This window comes from Octodon degus, unplaced genomic scaffold (genome assembly GCF_000260255.1).
Source record: "Octodon degus isolate 3935 unplaced genomic scaffold, OctDeg1.0 scaffold00127, whole genome shotgun sequence".
In the NCBI taxonomy this organism is placed as follows: domain Eukaryota; kingdom Metazoa; phylum Chordata; class Mammalia; order Rodentia; family Octodontidae; genus Octodon; species Octodon degus.
The window spans coordinates 236,031-263,029 of record NW_004524703.1 but is presented as its reverse complement, the minus strand read 5'-3'; the positions used below and the strand labels follow the sequence as shown (position 1 = coordinate 263,029).

At 45.3% G+C, this 26,999-nt stretch overlaps 1 protein-coding gene across 5 annotated transcripts in view; it reads right to left on the bottom strand.

Annotated features, from left to right (window-relative positions):
• Positions 1 to 742: 742 nt before the first annotated feature.
• Rab4a (RAB4A, member RAS oncogene family) overlaps positions 743 to 26,999 on the bottom strand; it is a 27,890-nt gene continuing 1,633 nt past the window's right edge. Inside the window, exons 2-8 of one of the 5 annotated variants that reach the window (XM_023700887.1) lie at positions 13,599 to 13,679; positions 11,738 to 11,852; positions 8,281 to 8,343; positions 6,735 to 6,851; positions 5,526 to 5,621; positions 2,940 to 3,061; positions 743 to 2,334 (exon numbers count right to left, since the gene is read on the bottom strand). In XM_023700887.1, coding sequence (XP_023556655.1) covers positions 2,946 to 3,061; positions 5,526 to 5,621; positions 6,735 to 6,851; positions 8,281 to 8,293 — 342 coding nt within the window. In that variant the 5' untranslated portion in view covers positions 8,294 to 8,343; positions 11,738 to 11,852; positions 13,599 to 13,679 and the 3' untranslated portion in view covers positions 743 to 2,334; positions 2,940 to 2,945. Of the gene's footprint in view, positions 2,335 to 2,939; positions 3,062 to 5,525; positions 5,622 to 6,734; positions 6,890 to 8,280; positions 8,344 to 11,737; positions 11,853 to 13,598; positions 13,681 to 26,999 lie in introns of those variants that run through there. The other 4 variants (XM_004640804.2, XM_023700886.1, XM_023700889.1 and 1 more) reach the window with 4 other exon arrangements.

Genomic DNA, 26,999 nt, shown 5'->3' with positions numbered 1-26,999 from the left:
AAGAAAATGGAATGCTATATAGCCATGGTAAGGAATATTCTCAGCCTCAAGGGGTGATAGCTGACCACCTGGCCCCTCTTTGTACTGAGACTGTTGAGTCTGATGCTCTCCGACAGTGCCGTCCGGACTTATGAACACAGCCCCTTGGAGAAGTTAACGCAACCATGAAGTAACCAAGGAACAAACACAACAGAATTGGGTATTTACATAATGGGTGGGTCATGAAGGAGACTTACTTCACAGTTGGTATATAACAAATTATTAAACATTCTCAGGCATTTTAAAGTTACCCTGGTTGCCCGCCCACTACAAAGGAAAAATTAAAAGGACAAAGTGACAGAAAATGAACCCATCACCTGCTCTGCTACCGCAGAAGCCACAAATCACTGAGGTTTCTGATGTCAGCATCTGATTCTTTAAATAGTACAGTAGACCTGCTAGGAATCAATGTTCTTACCTTTTCAGCAACGCTTCTAAGAGCCACACGCCATGTTTTCAATAAAACTGTGGCAGGTTTGCCAACCATGCTGAGCTCATTTTTATTTGCATGCCAGGCTGTAAAGAACTACAGCCTCACGGGAGCGCAAATGGAATTCACAGCCTTTTTCTAGAAAGGATGAAAATTACTTTTCCAAAACACCAATGTAAAGAGTGTCCTATAATTGTCACAATTTGTGGAACACACATCTACATTAATTGCCAGACTGCCCAAAACCAAGTCACCCCCTGCTTTCAGTTTTCCTGAAGGCGACAGCTTTATTAAGGTCACCAAGGACTATTCTCCAGCAACTTTTATTGGTCACAGAACATGGAGTAATATATGGTAGCTGTGGTTTAGTTACAGGCTTGCTTATAAAACAACTCTAAATTTATCTTATTTTACAATTCCTGCCCCGGTGAACCGACATGCCCCTACCCCACTCCAGGAGCTGTTCCACGCTCAGCAGTCCTGTGAGACTTGAGTGAATTGCTCTCCAGCGAGGTCCCAGATGGTTCAGTTTGAGAATTTACTTCAGCATCTAACTTATAAAAAAAATCCTAAAATATAAAATATCTAAAGCAGATACATACTGTTATTTTTAGCCAAATCATTTTCTAAAGTTTGTGTCTCTGTGCCCCTATATTTATGAAAACAAGATAAGAAAAGGAGTAGGCAGTGCCTAAATAAATGTTATTAAGTTTGCCAATCTATGGCTAAAAAGTCGCAGTGGAAGAACATATAAAATGTGAAGAATACTTTTAAACCTCTCATTTAATACTGTATTTCAGTTTTAAAGAAAGTTTTCATTATATAGTTTTTGCAATGGCAGTCTACAATATAAGAACAGTCTTTAGAATGTATGTGATACTTCGCTGTACTCACTCTGAATTAGAAACAGGTCAACCCAAAGAGGTGGTGAGGCATTTAAATACTCAATGAAAACTAAAAGGTAGATTATTTTTAATATGCATTAGAGTTAGTGGTCTCCCTGCACACAACACGATGGAAGATTTGAAACAGAGGCTGTGATGCCCTTATATTGAATTCCACAAAAAGTACAGTAGCAAACCAGCGCTTTCTAGTGGGAGACCAGACCAATGAGCAGCTGGAAGCAAAGAAGCTGCCACGTTGCCTTGGGGCCGGGGAATGTGTGCCTGGGGGACGAGTCGAAGGCACTACAATCCCAGTGCCAGTCATGCAGCCCACTGCAGTCCAGGACAACAGGTGAGAGCCTTGTGCTGACCTGGCAGAAGCCTAAAGTCAACCAAGAACAGACAGCATACAGTTCATGGGAAACTCCACCTTTCACTTTATTTCAAGGTGTTAGTGAATGATCATTGGTATTTCAAGTGTGGATCACATAAACACAGTGCAGAATGTGGAAAGAAGAATTAAATAAGTAACACACTGGCTATTAATGCCAGAGTCCTTGAATATCAGGTCATAAATATAACCAATATGATGAGCAAGCACACCTCATATTAATGATTTTCAGTTCCTATGATTAAAAAAAATATTAAACTGCATCACAACATTCTGTCGTATCATACACCAGACACATGCAGTGGAAAAGTACTGGGGTATACACAGTACAAGGTCATGGCTCAAGCTGAAGGTGGAAGGGAAAGTGTGGATCAAGGGTTTTACATATGTGCGTACATCTGATGGGGACTATCCACTGGGTCAGGCTCATTATGTGGCTGCCAGGTATGTCTATACCAGCTTGCATAACACCCCACACTGTCCTTTCCCACAGAGATCTACTTCTGCATAGAGTAGAAAAAAGATGGTGGTAAAAAAAACTTCAAATTCTTTGAGTTCCAGCCCTGGTATCCATATTCCATTGAAGACACCTGAAAATATTAAGAATAATTTAAAAATCTGCCTGGTTATAAATGTAGAAATAAATACAGGTTAAAGCCTAAAATTAGTGGATATCTCTTCTTTTGCTTAATAATTCTTTTTTGAACAGGACTGAGGATTGAGCCCAGGACCTTCACCCTGAGCTACAAAGCCCGCACTTTTTTATTTCTTATTTTAAGACAGTGTTTCACTGAGTCATTAAGTTGCCCAGGCTGGGCATGAACCTGTGATCTTTTTTCCTCAGTCACCCAGAGTGCTGGGAATAAAGTCTACTATGGTAAATGGGCAAAGAAGAAAGCTTTAAAAAGTTAAAGAGACATTTGCCAATTTTAGAAATGAGCCTTCTATTTCAGCAAAAGGCATATTCATGGAGACCTCAATTAATCCAAGAATGTCTGCACCCTGGCCTCCTGGAGGAAGGGCCTCTGTCTCAGTCATCCTACTGAAAGCCTATGGAAAGGGAACAAGGAGCTCCTGCAGCATGTAGTTCTGTCACTCACACCTGTCTTCCCTCCTGTCCATGCCGCAGCACCTTGGCCCTTGTTCTCTGCTGTGCCCGAGCATGTTGGGTCATGCTGGGCTGGGGTTCACCCACCTGCTCCTAGCACCCGCACTCCTGTGCACTTGGGGCCTGTGTGCGCCTTGGGGACCGCAGCTGTCTTAGGGCAGCGTCTCCATACTGGATGCCTGAGCCCATTCTTTCCGGGTCTAATTCACCTAAGGACCAAAAGAGACTCTTTTAGAAGAATAGTTATGCTTCTGTGATCCCTAAACACATGAAGTCAAGAAAGCAAAGCACACATCATGCCTCTCCGACACTGTGTGGAAGGGAGGATAAAGGACAGTTTGCACAGACAGGCATCAAGTATCTCTAGGACACAAAGGGTTATGACAATGGCTGGCTTATATGTAATGTCTGCCTGCTGCATCGAAGGATACCATACCACATGGCAGCTCCGTCATGCTCTGTATCATGCCAGTTTTAACAACAAATACTTATAGGGTTAAAAAAACAAGCTTTCATACTAATAAGCTTAGCAAGTTTTTTCTTTTCTGATCAAAAGCATAACAGGAGCCAAATGTGGTAGTGCACACCCATCATTCCAGTATGTGGGAGGCTGAGGAGCGAGGCTCGCTGTCAACGTGAGGCCAGCCTGAGCCACATAGTGAATTCAAAGCCAGCCTGGAATACACAGCATGACCTTGTCTCAAAACCAAACTGAACTGAACGGAACCAACAAAAAACAAAGAATTAAAAACCATACAAATGATGGGGAACTTTTTTGAGACTGATAACCGGCCTGACGCCTCATCATCCCCAGCCTCATTCCCTGTCCTTTCCTTGCCCACCACTTTCTCCTGCTCCTCCCCCATTTCCTCCCCAGCACTTACACTGGTCAGAATTCCCTCCAGCACCACTCCCTCCAAATCTACTGTCCTGGGTCCCTCCCACTGCCCTGCCCTCTCTCCACCCAGTGTCTCCTCCAGCAGCTGAGACTCCCTGCTGGACTGTGCTTGACGGAGGTGATCGCTGACTTCCTGTGCCTACCAGTGTAGGTCACAGGGTGGTCCTCAGCAAGCAGGCCTCTCCTGAATTAAGGAAGGACAGTGTGTCCTGGGTTCTCTTATGACCCCTGAGCCTGTCCTTCCTTGGCTGTGGCAGGCAGGTCGCTCTTGTCCACTCTCCTCCGGGCCTGTCTACTACTGCTCCCTCCTTGATGCACACACCACCCCTTGCTCTCAGCTATCTCTGGATTTCATAGCCCCTGAACTGGGCACAGCCAATGTCCTATTTCCCATGCAGAGCCATCTCCCAAAGAGTCCCTGCCTTTCCTCCCCTCCCTGTGCAAATCCTGATCTTCGTCATTACCTCCCCACCCCAAAGCTGCCCTGTCTACTATGCAGGCCATCTGATACTGCTGCCCCTGTGTCCAGGGTTCACCAACATGGTGTCTTCTCTGTTTCTCTGTCCTCACGGAGCCTCAGTTCTGTTCCTCTGATACTCAGAATTCCTGCACGAATGCTGGAGCCTCCTACATGGCTCACCTCAGTTTATAGCCTGGTCTCATCCTCACCCCTCACCACACACACATAGTTCTCTGTCCTTGGTGGGTATCAGACTTGTGGGACAGAGCATCCAGAGTGCCAAGGCAGGTGTGGCTGAGGACTAGGACCTCTAGAGGACCCCAGGGGACGAGGGCACAGCTCAGGTGAGAACCGGTGACCATAAGACGAGGTTTCAGGTCTTCTCTGAGGACTGAGAGCTGCTTCTGCTTCCTCAGTTTCTCCACTGCCATGCCCCACCATCTGTCTGCTGTTCCTTTTTCTAGACTTGCAGCTACCTCCTCCATGAAGCCCTGCCTGGCAACTTCTGTCCTTGGGCTGGGGAAAGCCCCCCACTTCCATGTTGCCCTGGCAGCCTGTGTGCCTCTTGATCACCCTTCTGATCCTGAGAATTATAATGTTTTTTAATCATCTGCCAGGAAGGAGAGTTTCCTTAGGGCAAGGGCTGCAGTTTACTCAGCCTGACTGAAGGTTAGGCACTCAGATATTTGACTGTATTAATTAAGTGCAGAATGCTTTCATATAATCCTGGTGAAACATACCTAAATATCAACTTTAGTAACTGTAACGACGTAGTCCTTTGCTGCCTATATTAAGATTACTTTAAACTATTTTTATGCATAATAAATACAATAATGTATACTGCAACTGAGGTGAGCTCAATTATCTCAGAAACCAGTTACTCCCAAGTGCATGGCTCCTGACACCCAGTATGTAGCAACCAGCATTGTATGAGCTGCTTGCAACTGCCTAAGTCCACAGCTTTGCCGAGCCCCACAGGACTTCTGGTCATGCACATCAGCTGCTGCTGGCAGATGTTGCCCAAGGCCCATTCTACCTCCAAATGGAATGGGCCTCAAAGAGACTCAATTTTAAGAGTACCCCACCCCTACTGAAATCCTGCTACCTTCACTGGCTGGGTACCCTCACTATGGAAGCTATCACACCAGCAAGGGGGCTCAAATCTCAGCCACAGCACTTTCAAGTCCATGAATGGTGAGTTAGGTTGGAAGGTGAAGAGAGGGAGGGCCTGCCATGCCTAGATCCATTAAAGATGGACAGTGAAGCAGAGAGTGACACACACACAGAAGAGCGTCTACCAAGGGAAAGGATTTACCTGATTCGATTTTGTTAAGTATTTTCCTTGCACACTGCATGAAGGCCTCTTCTACATTCTCCCCTGTTAGTGCACTCGTCTCCAAGAACATCAGCTCTAAAAGCAACATCAAACAAGACACAGGCTATGTTTAGAAGACGATCTTAATATTCAACTACAAACAGGCTGCTTAGCATTTTCTTATAATAGCAGAGAAAACATAACTCATAGCCTGTGGCCATCTAGTCCTATAAACACAGAATCAAAACAGTTTGTAAAACATCAGCTGTTGAAGCTGTCTCTGAATAGTAACAGTCACCCTATGGCAGCCCCGATCTGGGGATGAGGTGCCACCCCGGCAGGGGTCATCAGGGAGCAGCTGGCAGAGAAGTAGCAATGCTCTCCTCCTCGTGTTCTATGTGTTACCACAAACACGACCACAGCGTTTATGCTTTCTAGGGGACAGAAAGGCCTTACTTGTGTGAATGCTCCTCTGGCCCCAGAGCAGTGCTGATCCAGGGAAAGCTGCTCTTGTTCATCTGGGAAACACCAGCTCACTAGTCCTCCCTGGCTAAGGCCACTCCTCCTGACCTGTCTCCTGTGTTGCCACGTTCTAACCAGCTCTTCAAACACGAACCCTAAGCTGCTCACTTCATGCCTACTCTCAGCAGAAAATCTGTCAAACTGTAAAAGCAGGTTGGGATCTTAAGAGTCCACTTAAATACTGACACTAGGCTATTCTAGTTCTTGGTTAACTCTCAAAATTAAAGTTATTTAAAATGTCTGAATCTTTACCATTCTGTTATCTATAAGTAACTATTAACTACCTGTGGCAGTCTTGTGTATTCTCTATGGAAATTTGGAGATGTTTTAGTCACTGTTGAGTATGGTAAAATAAAACCAGTAAGCCAAATATTTCTTCAACTTTCTACTTAGGATGACTGTGTCATTTCAAAAACACACTGACAAGGCTCTAACCTAAATCTAATATTCAAAGACCCTGGACCAAAATGCCAAGACAGAATGTTCATACATTTGCTTTTATCTGTACAGTAACTTGTAGGCAGAATGTAATATAATGAAAGCAGGCTAGGATATGCCTGAATTTATAGTGGAAATTCCACATCTCTGAAGTACAGTTTAACCTCAAAATGCAAGCTATCTTAAACTCCAAGAAATGCCATCGCACCCAGATCTGCCCCTGAAAAAGGTGGGAGGGAGGTCACTTGCCGTTCTCCTGCGCGAACCTGGAGGCTTCTAGGAAGGTGACTTCCCGGTCGGCGTCCAGGTCCTTCTTGTTCCCACAGAGGATGATGACAATGCTCTGGCTGGCCAGCATTCTGGCATCTGTTAACCAATTAGTAAGCGCATTGTAGGTTTCTCGGCTGCGTAACATAAGATTGTGAAAATAATACATGTATTTTATAAAACTAGCAACTCTTTCCAGTCACTCTCACTATTCACAAGCCTTTTCAACAATTCAGGTCAGGACAATAGAACCTTGGAGGTAACTCAGGCACCTTGATGCCAGACCCACAGAGTATATGCAACAGCATGCCAGGGTCCAGAAGGAAAGGGAGTCCTGCCTCCCTCACCCACAGGCATCTACTGTACTCTGAGGGCAGTGCTGAATCCTGCTAGGCCACTCAGCGAGTTACTGAATTGTTGTGCTTTGTACCACAAGAATTCCATCATATCAATGCTTCTTCTTAAGGACTTGGTGACAATGGCTGCTGTCATCCTCCTTTGCCAGAAGGAGCCCAAAGTCCAGAGACACCAAGAGTCCAAGGTCACAAAACAGTCACTGGCAAAGGAGGACCTGATCTGACCTGTCTTCCCCAGAACCAAGTTTCTGCCTCCCACACTGATGAATAGGTGCCCGGATGGCCGAATGGCCTCACACCTTGGCAGGATGGGTCTCATACTGCCAGTCGGGCCAGAGCAGGGAGGCTGGACTAGGAGTTGCCATCTCCTCTCGGATGCCCAAGAGGGAAGTGGCCACATGAGGTCCTCTTTGTGAATGGCTCCTACCCAAGAGGAGCCCTCAACAGTGCCCTGGGACGGCATGTTTCTAGGATGGCTCCGTAAACCCTAGGTCGGTGGTGTCTGTCCTACAAGGACAGGATGCTCTATAATCTGCTCTATATACTGCCTGATGCCTCAGTTACTAGCCATGTGTGGTATGGAGCACCTGAAATGTAGTGGTGTGATCACGGGACTGAATTCTTAATCTCAGTTTCAATTAATCTGCCTTATATGGCCAATTACTACTATGTGTCTTCTATTAATTAATTTCAGCTTCCTGAAACTACATGAGCATTTCATTGTTACTACCATTGTTACTACCTGACAACAAACTCAGGCCCCCACAGCAAGGGCTCAATGCCTGTGGTACTGCATGGGTAGTGGCCAGGGCTGGGGCTTGAACCTAGCAGTTTGAGCCTGGAAGCTTTGTTCCCTGCTTCTCAAAACTCACTTTTAATGTCTCAGCATGCATAAAGCTTCATGGACCTTAAGGAGCATATCTGGGCATGATGTTAGGAAATGTAGTGAAACAAGACTGCTCTATCTACCCAAAGCCTCACAAATACATTTCTCTGTATGGTAGAATAGTGGCTGGGACCAGATCAAAGTCATGCTAGACACACAAGAAAGGGCTGAAGGGCTTTCTGGATGCACCTACCCATGGGCACAGACACATACATGGGACCTTGCCAGGACTGGCTTCCAGAATGGAGGGTACAGGGTAGCCTCCGCCATGGGGATCTGGCATTACCTGGTGATGTCATAGACAAGGAGAGCCCCGGCTGCCCCTCTGTAGTAGCTTCTTGTCACAGACCTGAAAGAATAACATGGGTTTCAATTTCAGCCAATCAGGACCCCTTACTACTAAAAACCACCTTTTCATGGAAACCCCATGCTTCCTCTGTAAACTGTACAATATGGCAGACCCTGAATCAAGAGATAGCACTCTTGATTGCTGCATTTATGTGTGAGGGATTATTCTGCTGGAAATTGTGTCAGAAAAGCAATGGGAAGTAGGCATTAGGCCAGGACAAGCAGGGTGTCCCCTAAATTAGGGCAGCTTGAGTGGGAGGCTAAGGTATGTGTAGGTGGTAAGACACCCCCACATGAGCATGGACACTCAGCAGGGCCCTCACTCCTCTGTGGGGAACACCATGGACACCTTTCAATATTCCTCCACCTCTTCCTGGGCCTGCCTGCCTTCCTTCCCACCTTCCTTCATATGACTTCCTGTTCACCCTTTATACCTCACTGCTTGTTTTTGGTGAAGTGCTTCCTCCCAGCATTACCAACCTTTCAGATTTTCCCCAGTACCAAAATGGAATTTCCTCTGGTGCCTCTCATTTTGAGAAAGGGCACTCAGATTCTCAGATTGAGCTATATTATACTCTGGGTGAGAGGGGGACAGGATCTCTCTAAAGTTGACCTTGAACTCTTGATCCTCTTGCCTTAGTCATTCTAGTGCTGGGATTACTGAAAGACATCACCATTCCTTGCTTGTTGTTTTGTTTTTTGAGACAGAATCTTGCTAGGTAGTTCAGGCTGCCCTTGAACTCACTTATATAGTACAGGTGGGCCTTGTACTCATAGCAATCTTCCTGCCTCAGCCTCTGGAGTGCTGGTATTACAGGAATGTGCTATCATTCTAGGCTTCCCACTTCTTAAAATTTATTTTATAGTGCTTTGTTTTGACACGTGATTTCTTTTTTAAAAAATCGTATTTGGTTGTTAGCTCAGACTCATAGTGATCCTCCTGTTTTCAGCCTCCCCAGTGCTGGGATTATAGGCATACGACACTAAACCTGGACTCTGGGACTCATGGCCATTTTAGCCCACCCTATGGGTGGAGCTGGTATGGCATGTGGCTCCAGGGATCCAACTGCAGTCTCCATGCTTGCCTAAGCAGGTGCTTTAGTCCACTGAGCTATCTTGCTGGCCCCAATGTGTTATTTCTTTTATGAATTATTCAGGTCTACAAATGTAAGCATTTGAAAACACTTTATGGATGTAGTAAAACTTTCGCAAAAGGAATATTAAGCAGTACAATACTTACACACTTTTTTTTTCTAAATTGCCAGGCTGACCTTGGACTTGGATCCCTGTGCTCCAGCCTGGGGTTACAGGTGCCTCACACATACACGTAGTTTTAAAGTAATACATTAGTTCATAAGTGTCTTGAAACGACACAGCTACCTCTCACTAGATCTGGGCCACAGAGAAACCTTGTCCTTCACAGATTTGGTTTCTCTTTTTGTGATGGTTGAGTGTGTCAATTTGAGCAGTTCAGTTAAAAAAAGCTTAACTAAATTGGCTCAGCAATTCCACACCCTAGGGTATGGAAGACCCACCCTATGGCAGGCTGGCCTTGAACTCATTATGTAGCTCGCGCTGGCCTCAAACTCCTGGAAATCCTCCTGCCTCAGCCTTGTGAGTGCTGGGGTTACAGGTGTGCACCACTCCAGCACAGACTTTTCAGTCTTCCACTGCAGACTCATCAGCATCCTGATGTGCACCTGCATAGGGCACTGCAGTGAGTCCGAGACCTTGGACTGAATCTTTGTCTTCAGCGTGCAGACGCCCTCTGCACCCTTCTTCATCTGACTCCGTAGAAGGCAGACTTGTAAACTGTACACCTTGTGTTATAGGTCTGTTTCTCAAGTAAAACACAAAATAAAAAATCTGATGCACTTTTATCAAATGATTAACTCAGAAAAGGCTGAATGCTGAGCATGTGTGTACACACTCCTCTGGGCACAGGAGAGAGACACACATATCCACACTGGTGAGCTGTAATTACAGTCTCTTCTGGCATTAGTGCTGTAGTTCTGTAAAATGTCCTGAAGCTCTGAGTTAGGGGTCTTCGAGTTGACTGTGTCCTGCTTTGGCAACATCCGAGTCACCTGAGGTCACTTAGAGGCACACGCTGGATTCTACCCTGGTCCTTCCTTGCAGTCACTCTGACCTTGGAGCCTGCAGGCCTCATCCCTCCTCTGGGCTGTGCCTCATCCTGGCAAAGTGGGTGCTCTGTGCTAAGGCAGAGGACATGAGAGAAGTTTGTTTCCTCTTATTCCTGCACATCTGAAGGCATTTTGCTTTTATGTTTGCACTTAATTTACAGTTGGGTTTTTTTTTTTATAATTTTATTGAGAAACAAATAGCAATGAGACAGTTTCAAATCAAATTGGTAGGACAGTTTCAATAATTAACACATTGCATACTCTCTTCCTAGTGGTTATTTGCTGTACAAGATGCAGACATGATATCCTATTTACAGTTGGGCTATGTGTACAACTATGAGTCTGAAGGTATCTTTCATTTTTAACCTCCTGAATTTTCAGTGTTTTTAGTTTCCAGTGTTGCCACTGATGGTCCAATGTAGTTCTAATTTCCAGTGTAACTTGTGACTGTTTTCCCCTCTTGAAGCTTTCCTGGGTTTGGCGTCATCCTGATGTCTTGGCAGGGCACATTGGCCTGGATCTCTTTAGAACGCTGAGCTCCATCTTGCTTTGGTAGTTGCAGGGTGCTAACCATGGCATCTCATCGGCAGTGTCCCGAAGTCACCCAAAGCACAGCTGTGACTGCACTGCAGCAGGATGTATGCCGTTCATCAGAACATGCTTCAGTTGGTATGAAACAAACACAATGACCACCACATGAGGTTTAAAAAATTCCTCTTTAGACAGGAAATACTGAAAAACATGTCTGCACCATAACTTTGCCTCTGTTTCAGTCTGAACACACACCATGGACACACAGTGCGATGTCCCCTGAGTGAGTTGGCCTTTAAGTTCCAAGGATTTGGGCTAGGGAGACAGCTGGTCTTAGTGCCTTTCTGGCAAGCAAAAGGACCCAGTTCAATCTCCAGTACCACATGCCATGCTGCCATGCTGGCCACGGAAACAGGATATGGTGGCCCATGCCTGTAATCCTAATGCTGGGGAGGCTGAGGCAGGAGGATCACTATGAGTCCAAGCTGCATAGGGACACTCTATACCAAATAAATAAAAGATTAAAAAAATAAAATAAAAAAGTTCCAAGGACTCACTGAGTCCATGCTGGTAACTCTACAGTGATCTTTGGGATCAGAAATTCCAGAGTGGAATTTCTGAAGTCACTGCTGGGGGAGGTTTTGGGGGATGAGACCCTATATTGTGAAAAAATACAATTAATTCCTTCAAATAGTTTTATCAAGTTAGAAGAAAAGCTACCTGAATCGTTCTTGTCCTGCTGTGTCCCATATCTGTAACTTTACATATTTACCACCAACATTTATTATCTTTGAGCCAAATTCCACTCCTATTGTATGATTTGAATCATCTTTGACTAAAAAAGAAAAACAAGAACAAGGTTCTTAATTTTAGGACAGTAGCATAATAGGTCTACAGATTTAGATAACATTAGAATTAAGGATAATGCCAATGGAAAATGCAGCTTATCTTAACTATTCCTTTCTCCAATATACCAGACAGCAAAAACCACTCAACATCTTAAGTAAAATACAATAAAGCATTTCCTTCAAGTCCCTCAGCATGGCACATTTGAAGGAAGTAGTCACCTTGAGTCAGAGACACCAGTTACCACTACTGAGAGCTCACAGGGTGATGGCTGAGTGCAGCACACGACTGTGCAGGACACAGTGTCCGGCACTGGGCCCATAACGAGGTGGTGACTGTCCCAACTGTTCTGGAGGACAGGTACTCTACAGCAGCAGTCCTCAGTCTCCTTGGCACCAGGGAATGGTTTCATGGAAGGCAATTCTTCCACAGATGGGGGCTGGTAGTGGTAGATGGTTTTGGAAGACTTAAATGAGTGTGCAAAGTGCACCTCACAGCAGGGTTTGTGCTCTTATGAGCATCCAGTGCCCCTGCTGACTGACAGAAGGTCGAGCTCAGTGGTACCTCAAGCCATGGGGGAGCTTCACTTGCTCGCTGGTGCTCACCTCCTGCTGTGCGGCCCACTTCCACCAATTCCAATAGGATTGGGGGCCCCTGCTCCAGAGGGAAGGTGTGCAGACTGGGGTGACAAGTAGGACAGAGGGAGGCTGCTAAGCAGAACATGGGTGACAGTTTCAGCAGTAATTCAGTTTCAGCAGTAATTAAAGGCCTGGAACATCTTGGGTGAGATCCAGCCACAGAAATAAAGTGACCTCCCTCTTGTCACTCCTGAACAGTTGGGGCCTCCAGGGATCCTGGATGGAAAGAAAAGTTACTGGGCCTGCCTGGGAGCCTGAGGGCATTAATTTTGGGCCTTGAACAATGCGAAGATTTGGTAACCTGTGAAGAGGCTTAGCCCAAGCAGGACTGGTTCTACGCTTCACACTGAATTTGGTCACTGCTCAAGGGACCCAATAACTCTTCATTGAGAAGCAGCAGAATAAATACAGGAATTTTATTGTCACCAGCCTCTGCCAAGACTGTACTGTCTTGTCCCCTTTACTGAGGTGCTCTGACATTTCTGCTTCAGGTATAACTCATGAAACCAGGTTAATTGTGTCTTGGGAGGTCATTTTGCACAGTTTCTCCTAGGGCCACAATATTGTTTATTTAAGGGCCTTTTAAGCTCACAGCCCGTGGGGTCTCACACAGCTTAGAGGAAAGACTCAGCCTCATTTATCCTGGTAGTACCCATCAATGGCAGCCACATTCCTGTGACCAAAGCCCCTCTGGGACCAGTTGTCCTCTCCACACTTGAGATCCCACCAGTAAACCAGGCTGGATGACAGCAAGGTCATAGCGCATGTGTCATCTGAAATGTACCTTGGGGCTTGTCTGCTCCATCAGGAAATAAGGCTCCTGCCTGGGCCTCCCTCTGCTGGCCTACCAGCATTGTATCATCTTGTAGCACCAGAAAAACAACTATATATTGAGTCCTTATTAAACTTAAGTGCTAACTCAATAAAAATTTAATCATGTAACTAAAAATGTAAGAACATAAAATTTAAGCTTATTTAAAGTGCTTTTAAGCTATGACAGTTTCCCAGAAAAAAAAAAAAAAAAGAGCTTTACTGTAATCAAATTGGAGCTTGAGTACCAGACTTCTATGAATGAATGGCTGCTGGGCATCACTTACATTTTTTTTCAATAAACTGATGGAGTAAGCAAGATTTGCCAGTTCCTGCATTTCCAATAACCAAGAATTTAAACAAGAAATCTGAAAGACAAAGAGAAACTGTGAAAAGAAACTTTAAAACTTGTGCTATGCATTTTATTTTTCACAAAAATCACAAAAGACTATGATCATGGAATTTCACGGAAACCTTCTGTTGATGTAACAGAAGAGGTAACAATATTTTGTGAAAACAATACACACGTTGATTTACCTTTTCACATTCATGTAGTTTTGATATTTCACTCACATGTTAATTCAATAGTTTTCCCAAACTGTACTTGTTGGCAGCTGTTTCTGAAGCTGGAAGGTTGAAAACTATGCTTGTAATGAATAAAATTGGTCCCTGCTAGCCATAATTAGAAATGAGTATACTCAGTTGTAAGCAAAATTAACTTAGAAATTTCAAGTGTTTTATGCACAAAACAGTAACTTCAAAAGGCCCACTTTTTTTTGTCTTTGAAATACTGAGGATTGAACTCAAGGCCTTCACACTGAGCCATATTCTCACCCCTTTTAAATTTTGAGGCAGGGTCCCCTTAAGTCACTAAATCGCTAAGGCAGGGCTTGAACTTGCAATTCTCCTGCTTCAGGCTCCTAGTGTGATAGCATTACAGGTGTGTACAATACTTAGTGAGATGCCTGCTTCTTTCTTTTCAAGTTAGGTGTGAGCTGGGCATGGTGGCAAATATCTATAATTCCAGCACTCATAAGGCTGAGGCAGGAGGATCACCAGAAGTGTAAGACCAGTCTGGACTATGTTGTGAAATCCTATTTTAAAACACCAAAACAACAACAAAAGAAAAAATAAGGGGCTGGGAAGATAGCTCAGTGGGATAAGTGCTTGCTTGGCAAGTGCAAGGTCCTGAGTTAGATCTTTGGTACCAAAAAGAAAGAAAGAAAGAAAGAAAGAAAGAAAGAAAGAAAGAAAGAAAGAAAGAAAGAAAATAAAAAAAAAGACCCTGTACCAAATTAAAAAAAAAAAATTCTGGGCCAGATGGCTCAGCAGATTAAAGCACCTACAAGCAGGTGCAGGGGCTGGGGGTTCAATCCCCAGGCATGTGTGCTGGCCCCATCCCCGGGGTGCGCTGAGAGGCAATTGAGACTGGGTGTGGTGGCACAACATCATCCCAGCTCTTGGGAGGCTGTAAACAGGCAGATTACTATGAGTCCAATCTAGTAGTGAGACCCTGAACACCCTGTAGACCCTTCCCTAAAATACAAAAACAAAACAAAAAAAAAAAAAAAAAAAAAAGGAAAAAAAAAAAAATAAACAAAAAAAGCAGGCAGGAGTCTGTCTGCCCTAATGGATCTGGTGGTTGCCCTCTTCTCTTCTCTCTAGTTTATGGGAGGTCAGCTCAGGCCAAGCTCAGGTTGGCATGCTGAGCGTGTAATTTATCTGATTCCACATGGAGTTCTTCATTTCTTCTTTGCCAGTAGTCATACATTTACTTTGGAATACCATTTCCACAAAATGGGGATAATAGCATCCCAAGTTGGAATTAGTTCATTATGAAGTAGAATCAGGAACCCTTCACTGCCTTCAGGGTTTTCTTTAGCTAAGAACGCTAATCCTGCTTAGCTGGGGGCAGCACACTGCAGCTCCCTCTCTTTTGCCCACTCTGGCACCAGCCCTGACCCACGAGTCTGGCCCCCGCTGCCCTGTGTTCTGTGGCCACAAAGGCTCCACTCTGCATTCCTGGTTCCCTCGTGTGCATGTTTGATAGCATCAGCTCCACTCTCCTCCAGGGCTCCCTGCTCTGGCTGCTTTTCCCCCAGTGAAGCCAAGAGAGCTGCTGGTACTTGGCTGGCCCAGTCACCTGCTTCTTAGAACTGTATCCACCCTGGGGCTTCAGCTTCTGTGATCCTGAAGGACCTCCAAATGGGTGTACAGGCAGTTAGACTTACAGAATTGTGCTGTAAGACTCACAATGACAAGATACAGAGCCTTAAATATGAACACACCAAACAGCTATAAGATGTGTCAAGCAGTATCTGACAGAAGCAGGTCACACAGGCAGTCCCCAATATCTAACAACTTTGCCCCAAGGTGAAATGTGGCTCTGGGATTGGCAGCTTTGGGTAAAACTGGACAGTTTTCTGCCCTACTATTCAGCAGCTCCCAGGCATTCATCCCACAGATTTGAAAGGCCCAGGTTCACACAGACCTGTGTATGAATGCTGGTGGCAGCTGTGCTCAGAGGAGCCCCCAACTGGAATCCTCAGACTCCCTTCAGCGGCAGAGGCCAAGGTGAGGCTCATGCTGAGGAAGACTGCTCGGCATGAAGGAAGCTGAGGCCTCCTATCCACCTAACCACGGCATATGGTTGGCACACACCAACCAGGATAGTGCACTCTAGGCTGCAGCATAGTGCCAGGCCAGAGGGTAACTGCAGGTGGAACCCTGCATGATGCTCCTGTGACTGACATCTGTGATTGCTCCCCAGACCCCAAGGCAGCAGAGCCACACTAAAGCATCGTGGCAGCAGAGGGCTGGTGTGGCCAGAGCACTGTGGACAGTTTGTTCTACAACTGATGCCAGGGATGCTCCTGAGTTTTCAAGAAAATGATATCCCCTTCAGTGATGAGGCTGCGCTGCATCCTCAGGGGACAGTGATGACATAGTTCTGTGTTCCCAGTTTCTCCCTCAAGGAGCACTCTTGCTTTTAAGATTCCCAGAGGTTAGAAGGAAGTCACTCTGAGTCTCCTGGGAGAAAGTGTTAGTGCAGTACGGTGTGGGTGGAATGGAGTCTCGTGGGAAAGGATTCCTTGTTTCTAGGGCCTAGGGCAGTGGTGGCAAACCTCTAAGAGCTTTTAATGACACAATCTGCTGCAGCAGACATGCATAAGCTCACCACCACCATCCTAGAGTTTGTGATACCAAGACTGAGATAAAATAAGGTTTTTGAGGAGGAATCAATGTTGAGATAAAATGATGAGTTACAGATTCACAGATTAAGCTGAAAATACCTGTGAGCTGGCACAGCAGGGATTTTGGGCAGAAGTTATTTAGGGGCCAACCACAAAAAGGGAAACAAAATAGTCAAGGCCACGAGGGAAGGATGGTGTCCTAGTTAGAGTGGACTGAAGCAGGGAGTCAGACACTGCAGATGAAAAAACCAAGAGTTTCTTGGAAAACTCTTACAAAGAATGTCACTGTAATGGGAAGAAGAGATGAGGGTGTGGAGGACGTTGCAGAGTAGAAGTCACTCCACAGGATCAGGAAGGCCAGGAGAGGATGTAAGGGCCTGCAAGGTAAGCACTTGTGCCTGAGCACAAGGCAGGAGACTCCCTTCTTTTGAGACAAGTGGGGTGGACAAATGCTTGCAGTGAGAGCAGCCTCCTTCCCAGGCACCTTCCTGTCCACCTCGAGGGTGATAGGGAACCTGTGAGGTTCCAAGCTGCTGACGTACAAAGCAGGAAGAGAAAGGGCCTGGTGCTGCCTATTGAGAGCCATGGTGGGGGGGGGGTAGGGGTTGAGGGAGTGGGGGTGTGGGGAGGGGGTGTGGACCCATGCTCCTGGATGAGAGCAATAAGAATGGATAGAGGGAGGCAGTGGAAGAAAAGGTGATGAGGAGAACCATGAAGCATCAGATCCTCGGGGCTGGAGACAGAGCAAGACACACAGCAAAGGACCTTGCTGAAGGAGAACCAGCCCCAAAGTCACAGAACAGCAACACAAAGGGGGTGGAGGACACAGGACAAAAGAGGACACATTCTTCAGGGGACAGAGAGGCTGGATTAGGAGAAGCAGGAAGTCTGAACACAGAGCAGGTGGCCGATAGAGCACAGGGAGCAGGACACAGAAGGAAGCGCGGGCAGTGCTCTGCGGGGGCAGCCAGGGCAGCTGCTGTGCCTGTGCCTGTGCCTGAACCCAGCTCTGCTGAGTGGGGCTCGACTGGGATTCTGCAGCTCAGGTTCCCAGTGCAGCGCAGGATCACCTGTGCTGGGGCTGGCTGCTGCGGAAGAAAGCACCTTAGCCGTGAGCCTGGCCAGCTTTCGGGTATCAAAACTGTCCTTTCTCATTTGCTTTCTACTTGTAATAAAATCTACTAATACTAGTATTCTTCTAAATGGAAAACTGCCCAGAAAGGAAGTCAGCTGCCAGCACAGGAGATAGATAAGATAGATAAAGAGGCCTAATGAGAACAGCTGCCCTCAACCCTGAAACACGTTTTGGCTGCATTTTGGACTGGGTTTGATTTAGATTTAGAAACGGATAGAGTCTGCCAACTACTCTATTTAGAAATACGGTAAATAGTTTATCAAGATGTTCTGTAGAATACTCCAACTAGGGCCAATAACACAAAATAGCAAGTGGAGGGAAAGAGGGAGGGAGGGAGGAGAGGGAGAGGGAATGAAAGGGAGAGGGAAGGAGAGAGGGAGAGGGAGGGGCAAGGGGAGGGAGAGAGAGAGGGAGAAAAGAGGGGAGAGGGGGAGGAAGGGGTGAGGAGGGAGGGAGGGAGAGAAAGGGAAGGAGAAAGGGTGGGGGAGGGAGGGAGGGAGAGAACGAACAAATTTAGCTGTTCACTGGAAGCTGCATCTGGTGTAGGCTTCCTCCTGCAACCTGCGCGGCAGACAAGCAGGTGAGCAGTGAGACAGCATGAATAGCCCTGCCACGTCATCCTTTCTTTAGGAGCTGGCCCTGTGACGTTGGCACCAACATACATAGCCTCATAGCCTTGTTGCTTGTTCAGGTCCACCTTGTAATGCTGCTATAATGACAACTAGGTGCCAACATGAATTCTGCTGGGTGGTTTAGAACATACACAGAAAACCTGGTCAGCCAGAGCATGCAGTGGAGCAACGGTCTCCAGAGTGGGAATCTGGGTCAAGTGTACAAGGGTGGGGAAGGTGAGTCAGCTCCATCTGCAGGTGGCACCCGGGGTTCATGGCACAGCAGTCATGGGGACCAGGCATGGACTCAGTACAGATAACCCACCTCTGTCTGGCTTACACCTCTGCTTGGGCACTCCACACATCTTCAGCATGGGAGATTTTGTGGTACAGGGTGGGTACAGGACTGTAAGGCGATGCCAGGGGATCTTTAGCCAGATCATGTCCAAGATGTGGACCAGAATGCCAGTGCCACATGGAAGCCAGAGATAGTGCTGCCTATGGGAAAGTGTGGCCAGGGAAGCCAGCTTTACTGCACAGAGCGCATGCCAGAGGAAATAGGTGCATCCTTGTTAACTCACATGGCTTTCATGACGGTGAGTATTTAAAGGAACTTGTTTGTATAATGATATACTACACTGTAATAACCATTTTACCTGTAAAGTTTTACAAGTGTCTGTACTATGTACCCGCTATGGATTTTAAAAGATAATCTGGAATGTGTACCTCATCCCCCACAGATAGGTGATAGGTACAGTGCTCTCAGTTATGAACATCTTTATGGTGAAGTTGCTTGGGGTGCCAAAGATGAAAAGTTGGGAAACAGTTGCAGTCATCTAACAACTACCTTCTCTTTTTCCAAGTATTATCAGAGTCCAAGTGACTCTGAAGAGGGATGCTAGTCTTCAAAATGTCAAGATTTTTAGATAGTCCACAAAGCCAGAAAGAACTAAAATTAAACACAAATATATGTTGCCTGCAAAATAACACTGGAAATTTTGGTCTTTCTGAGAAGACAAGATCCTGCCATGCTTGGGAAGTAGTTCACCTGCTCCTCTGGGAACAGCAGATGTGATGGACCCTGGGAGGAAGCCCACTGGGCCATCTGAGGTGGTCATGGCCCAGGACACAACCAGGTGACTGCACAGCAGCTATGGGTTCTCTCCCTCACATGGACTCCTCACAGACCCAGCATAACCTGAGGAAACAGGACCCAAAGCTTGGGCACAGGTAGTTTCTTGACCTCACCAGAGAATGGACTAGAAATTCAGGCTCAAGTCAAGCAGTGAAAGGCAGTGGACCTACCCTCATGGCCCAGCGAGGTACAGGAAGGGTTTTATTTTATTTTTATGTATTTGGTAGCGGCACCCCGGGGGTGGGACCGGCAAGGCATGTGGACCAGGGTCAAACCCTGGTCCTCCCTGAGCTTGCCAAAGCAGGCACTTCTTCTGCTGAGCTATCTTGCCGGCCCTACTGGAAGGGTTTTAATCTCAAGAAAGCAGAAGAAGCCTCCAGTTCCTAGGTCATAATGAGGATGCACACTCACATGACACATGGCAGACATTTTACAACCATGAGGAGAGATGTGGAAAGAACTTAGGTCTTTGCTGGGTTTCTGAATCAACCAGCCCTAGAATCACCTCTCCAGTTACTTTAAGTAATACATTTTCTTATTACTTCAGGTATTTGGGGTTAGGCTTCGGTCACTTGCAAGGTGAAAACATTCCATTTGACAAAACAATAGAGAGTAAAGCTGGGTGTGGTGGTGCATGCCTGTAATCCTAGCACTTTGGAGGCTGAGGGAGGAGGATCACTAAAAGTTGAAGGACACCTGGGATACATAAATTAAGGCCAGCCCAAAGAAACAAAACAACCAAAGTAATATAGTCCATTACCTATAAAACAGAAAAATCTGTTAAGCATAGTATTAGTTTTTTGGTACCAGGAATCAAATTTAGGACCTTGTGCTTGCTAGGCAGGTGCTGTGTTACTGAGTTATCTCCCCAGCTTTAAACATAATATCTTTCAGGTTTTATTTTGTGTCATATCAAGTCAAAGTATAATTAGAGAAGGAGGTTGGATTTAGAGTGAGGAGAGTTCACTCAACAGAAGTTTAATAACCACTAGGAGATGGATTTGAAATGAATCCCAAAGTCTCCTACATCAAACTCCTGGTCCCAGTGCAGTAATGCTCAAGGGCAGGGGTGTTAGAAAGAGACTAGACCACGAGGGCTCTGACTGCATCAGTCCACTAAGGAGTCCACAATTTGAGATACTATGATGGGAACTTAGAAGACGAGGTTTAGTTGAAGAGAGCAGGCCCTTGGGGATGACCTTGGGGCCATGTCTTGTCCCCCACCACCCACACCTCCCACGGCCATGAGGTGAGCAGCTTCTCTCTGCCATACGTCTCTACCATGATGCTCAATTTCACCTCAGGTCTGGAAATAACGGAAATAAAGGACCATGGATGGTAACCTCTGAGAGCCCAAGCTAAAATAACTGGTCCTCCTTCAGGTTGATTTCCTCAGGTATCTCACCACAGCCACAGCAAAGGGAAGCTGACTAACAGTAACAACAAAGCTGGGAGACAGAATGTCTAGTGGTCAGGCCACAGCTGCCTCTGAGGCTTGGGTGTGGCCATCCCAGTAGTGGGTAAAAGCATCATGCACAGCCTGCCGTGGACTCCGTCACTTCCGTGGGTGATCAGTGTTCACCTGATCATCACACTCTCCTCAGGCACAAAGTCACGTTCAGTATTTGGTTCAGGCACAACAGCTTCAAAAGAGGCCTCTGCAACGTGCCTTTGAAGTTTGTGTGCTGGCTTTAGGTTTGAATTCTCATTAGGGACATTTACTTTATTTATTTTCAAGCTCTGAGTGGATGTCTGTGATTTCTTCAGTCCAGACAGGGCAATCTAAAGAAGAGGTTTAATTATAATTGGGTTTATACTCTACATAATGAAAAGACTCCTACCACACAGAAAAACTATGCCGGGTGTGATGCTGTGTGCCTGTAGTCCTAGCGCTCTGGGAGATTGAGGTACGCTTGCAAATTTGAGCCCAATTTGGGCAACTCAGCGACTCTGAGAGATCCCATCTCAAAGTGAAAAATAGTAATAAGGGCCTGGGGACCCTCAGAGCAAAGACTCTGTGTTCAATACCTGTTACTGAAAAAAAAAAAAAAAAAAGAAAAAAAAAAGGGTGCCCTAGTTATTATGGCTCTTTGTTTCACATTCTGTAATGGAGAGGCAAATATATCAACTCTCAGATGCAATCAAATCCAGCCTCTTTCAGCATTCGCTGAGGCTAGCTGTGCTCAGAACTCTTCAAAGAGCCAGGACAAAAGGTCACCCCAACCAACCCTGGCTTCCAAGGAGTTTGCAGCTCATCTTGAAGGAAAGATTTACTTTGATCACAGGCAAGAGCAGACTGACCTGCAGCACCTAACCAAGGGGCCCAAGGACAGGGAACACAGCACCATGACTCTGGGAGCAGCCCCATAAGATGGGTCAGGCGAGCACGCAGACACGGTGGGAATGCTACACACACTTTACATATAATATTTCCAATTATGACAAATGAGAGAGATGCTCTGTTCTCAAGTCCCCAATTGCTTGTCTGCACAGTTAAAAATTTATATTTGAGAAGAAAATGATAAACACCCCTCTAAAATACGTCCTTTCATTTATAATTTATTAGCACTTTAGGATGTATCCTTTCTTTAGCCCATCTAAATATTGTTCTTTCCTCCTTAAGACTTCTTAAATGCCAAAAGCAGAGCATGCAAGAGAAATAGAAAGGATCAACAGACTAAGACTATAAGGCATTATTGTCACACGGGAACTTGTCATTCTGGGTGGTGTGGGACTGTGCCCAGGTGTAGCATAGCTCGAAGCTCTCCAGGTACTACACCCAGCATCCTGCACTTATTCTTGGTGACCAAAGAGCCCTTGTCAACATAAACTTACCTTGGATGGAGTGCCTGAAGTGAGTTTCAAAGGAAGAAAATGTGCAGATATACAATGTTTATTTTACTTGTGTCCTATTCTCTAGCATGATGCCTTCAGATTTATCTCATTATATCTACTGTTTAAATAGTACTATCTTGTATGTCACTAATTAATTAATTTATTTTGAGGCAGTCTCTCTATGCAGCACAGCTGGCCTCACACTTGCTTATATAACCCAGGGTGGTCTTGAACTCATAGTAATCCTCCCGTTTCAGCCTCCCAAGTGCTGGGATTACAGGTATGTGCCACCATACCCAGCTTGTATGTCATTTTAGAATTCATTCCATATTCACAGAAATGACACAAATGTTAAATACTCTTCAAAAGTATACAATGCGATTCACTGCTGAAATCAGACTGGCAAGGACAGCAATGACATTTGAAGTTGAGTGCCACATTTTGACATGGTTTGTGTTCTCCAAAACCTATGCTGGATTTTGGTCCCAACATAATGCTAAAAAGAGGTGGCAGGACCTTCAGGAGGTGACATCTTGGTGCTTCAGGACTGGCTTGATGCTACTTCTGTGGGTCTGGATAATTCTCAGTGAGAGAGTTCTGGGTCTGCAGGACTAAGCTGCAGGACTGGGCTTCAGGCAGTAATAAATCCAGGTTGCCCTTTAACTCTGTCTCTTTCCCACATTCCTATATGTCCCTTATTACACAATGCTTGGGGACTTCCAGCCTCCAAGAACCCTGAGCTAAAAAAACTCTCATTTTTAAAAATTACTCAGTCTCAGGTATTCTGTTACAGCAACAGAAAAAGGACAAAGACAGACAAGGAACACAGTACTCCATCAGTCAAATGCTGCTTGCAAACAATTTCAGTGGCAAATATTTTAGTCGAGTTACCGCATAGGGAAAAAATCTATTATAGCAATCTGACCAGTCTCTGCAAGAGAGTTTAAGAAGGAGAAATTCAAGAAACAACATCAACTTTCTTCTTACCCTAAAGAAATATTCAGAACAAGGATCACCAATACACTTGCATGAAATTATACATGGTAAAAGTGATTCTGTAATTTTTTTTTTCAGGGTTGGGGATCAAACCTAAGGCCTCATGGAAGCACTCTACCATCAAGTCATAGCCCTGTTCTTGAATCTTGCCTTGTGAAAGGGCTCTGGATAATTTCATACAAAGTAGTTTAAAGTATGAAATTATTAAAACTAAAAGGCAAAACAGTATATAATAGAAGAGTTACTATCATTTTAACTAGAAGTAAATTCACATGAACTAACATGAAATTGTTTTTCTAGAAACTCAAGTATCTTTGGAAACATTTACGTAAGTGATTTTCATGCAACACTCTAAGTTACTAGAACTCTGAACTCAAAATAAATTTTACCAAGTCCCCTTCTAGTCTAACCGGGACCTAACTGCCCCTTTCTCGGCCCAGGGAGCTCACTCACCCTAGGAAGCAGGCCTGCAGAAGTGGCCTGAGGGGTGGCCTGCGAGGACAAAGCACCATACCTGAAGAGCTGCTTGGCAACCTGTTCTCTTGATTTATGATCCGGGAAACTGGCACCAACTTAGCTTTCCTTTGCTTTTTCTAGAGTAAATAGTAACTTCAACTATATTAAGAAGGCACCTTAAAAGGTGTAGTGATCAGCTGGACACAAGAGGTGAGGGAGGAGGGAGAGTGATCAGGCTGTGATATGTGTCACACCATTGATTGCCTGGGTTGATTCGGCTGATCTAGCTGGTGAGGTGAGTATCCCCTTAGTCCCTCAATGCTCCATGTGCGTTCCTCCCTAAACTGTGTGCTCAGTCGAAGAAGAGGATGATCACTCCCAAAAGAGGGGTCCATTCCTTGGTTGAAGACACAAGAGTAGCTGCACCCCCTGCTAGAACCTCCAAACAAGCTCTCAAGAGGTAAGCAAGAGAGGGTCAATGGGTTCTACCTTTCTCTCTATTACAAATGCAGACACTGGAAAAAGAGAAGACTGGGGAATAGGAGAGACTACAGGGTTGGGGGTGCACTATGTTCAGATGGCTTAGGGCACCAAGGTAGAGTGGTTAGGAAGGCAGTTAAAAATAAGATTCTTAGTTTGAAAGAAAGGCAGAACTGGAAATATAAGTTCAGGAGGCATCCCCATGTCAGAGGTAGCATTACAGGTGTGGACTGGAATGCTTTATGGTTCAAATGGCTCTCACAGTGGTCATAAACTTTAGTTTTTCCAAAGAAGCGTATCTTCAAAGTTCTCTAGCAGGAAGCTATGATACAGTACGAGTCTAGCTCCTCAGGTGCAATCTCCACCCCCACCCCCAGGACCCAGGTGGCAGGGTAGAGGACCTAGGGCAGCAGTGTGAAGCACTAGTGCACAGTTCCCAGACCTTGGTTCACAAAGCGGTCACCAGTTTTCAGTGAATGAGAAAAAGAAAAACACAAACATGTACAAGCAAAGACTCATTCAATCTAAAAAATATTTTTTTTCTGATGTTGTACCCTTCCTTTGTTGACACTGTTAACATGTCTCATCATTTGTGAAATCCAGGTGATGGTACTTTAGTGATTTTTCTGGCAAGTTATTTTATACTTCATTGGCAGCAGGTGACTTCACCTACTTTTCCTACCTGGGATATGCATCTCATTTTCAAGCCTACATTTCTTCAAGAGTAACATTTCTATTGCCAACCCCTCTGGATTAATTCCTTCAGGAGCCATCACAAAGAAACATAAATAGGGTGGCCGGAAGCAGAAGTGTGCTGTCTTATAGTTCTATAGCATAGAAGTCTGAAATCGAGGCTGGGCAGGGTCAGGCTCTGTCTGAAGCCTCCTGCGAAGGGCACTTGGTGTCTATCTCTTTCTATTGCTGATGGCTGCAAGTCATTCTCAGGCTTCTCAGATGGTGGCTGTGTTGTCTAATCTCAGCCTCCGTCATCACAACCCATTATCCCTGCGTGTGTCTGCACTAGAGCTTTCTTTATCTCATAAGAACACCAGTCATTGATTTAGGGCCTGCTCTAATCTAGTATGACCTCATCCAAGATAATTACATCTGCAAAGATCCTGTTTCCAAAATACTGTCACATTCACAGATACAGACGGGGTTAGGACTTGAATATAATTTTTAGAGGACACAATTCAACCTTTCACATGCTATAAGGATGGTATATATTTAACCATTGAGGTGTTTTGTGTGTATGTGTGTGTGTCCCAGGAATCAAACTCACAACCTCACACTTACCACTGTGCCACTGTACTACATCCCTGATAGCACATATTTAAAAGAAAATACTCTGATAACTTTCAAAATTATATGGCAAATACCAAAATATTTGTTTTTTTTTTCCAAAACAAAGCATAAAAGAAAATTCTGAGGGAAAACCATAATAAATGAGCACAAGATCAGCAATTGGAGTGGTGCTTTCCTGTTTCCCAAATCATTCCCAATTGCATAAATTCTGCTGTCAAGATTTGTCACTGATGTTTTTCCCTCACTGCCAAACCTTCTCAGCTCTGTTTTTTTTGTTTTTTTTTTGAGACAAAGTCTCTGCAGTTCAGGCTGGCCTTGACCTTACTTTGTAGCCCAGGCTGGTCTTGAACTCACAAAGAACCTCCAGCATCAGCCTCCCGAGACGTGCATCACCACACCCAGTCTAGCCTTTTTTTTTTTTTTTTTTTTTTTTATAATTCTACTGAGAAACAAACAGCAACAAGACAGCCCCACCCTTTGATTTTTAAAAGAATAATTTAGTGCCTTCCTGCCTGTCATGGCTGGTGCCAGGAGCTACCTGAGGATAGCTGGTGATCCCCCAGGCCTCAGGCTGCTGAGGTGCAACTCCTCAGGAGGCACAGGCAAGGCTGTCCTAACTGGTTGTTAGAACACTGAACTCTCATGGCATCTGGAGAACCTCACTCAGACAAGTGACATTCTGCCCCAGGATTTCAATATGAAGACAACAGTATCTGTTTAACGTTCTAATTTTGTATTATATTACAAAGTCATCTGTATTATATGATTAAGTACTGTTTCTAGGTGCCTAGTGGCTTCAGAGCACAAGTAGGTGGAGCACTGCCAGCCTGTGCATGGTGGCACAGTGGACACAGCCCACCAGCAGCACCTCAAAGGCACTGGCTGGGATTCTCCATCACATCTCATCATGTGAATCCAGGGTACAAAGGAACGTCAAGGTTAGGTAAACAGTCCTCCATAGCCAGGAGGAGAATGTCTAGAGAGAGGTGTCTGTATTGTTTAGGGGAACAATGCTGTGCAAATATAGCCAATGACAGTGAAGGTAACAGCTGAGGTCTTGTTGGTGGGTGACTTTTTTACTTTAGGTTGGCAACTTCAACAGCTATACCAACTCTTAAGTATTAATTTATTTTTAGAATTTTCTCTTCTTGAAGAAAGAATTAAGCTCTGATCATAAAAGTAAAAATGTATTTGGAAGATACCGTGAGAAAATGCTAAGAGCCACATCCTTATGACCTAGGTTCCAACAGCTGGTCTGTGATGCTTAGAAGTTCAACTGATTGTGTATGGGGCAAGGTACAGATGCCAAGGCAATGCTATCTTACTTGTTCCTGAGCTCCTAAGTTCTTTTATGCACACCCTCCCCACCATCCCCACGCTCCTGGCCCATGAATAGAAAAGCCCAGGCTAAAGAGCAGGCCAAAGAGCCTGTCCTGCTGGTGACATGTTCCCCATGGTTCTCTGTAGAACCAGGCCATGTGGATACTTAGGGGGCACCTAGCACTCTGACTGCAGGGGTCTGAGAAGTCAGCAGCCGGGGG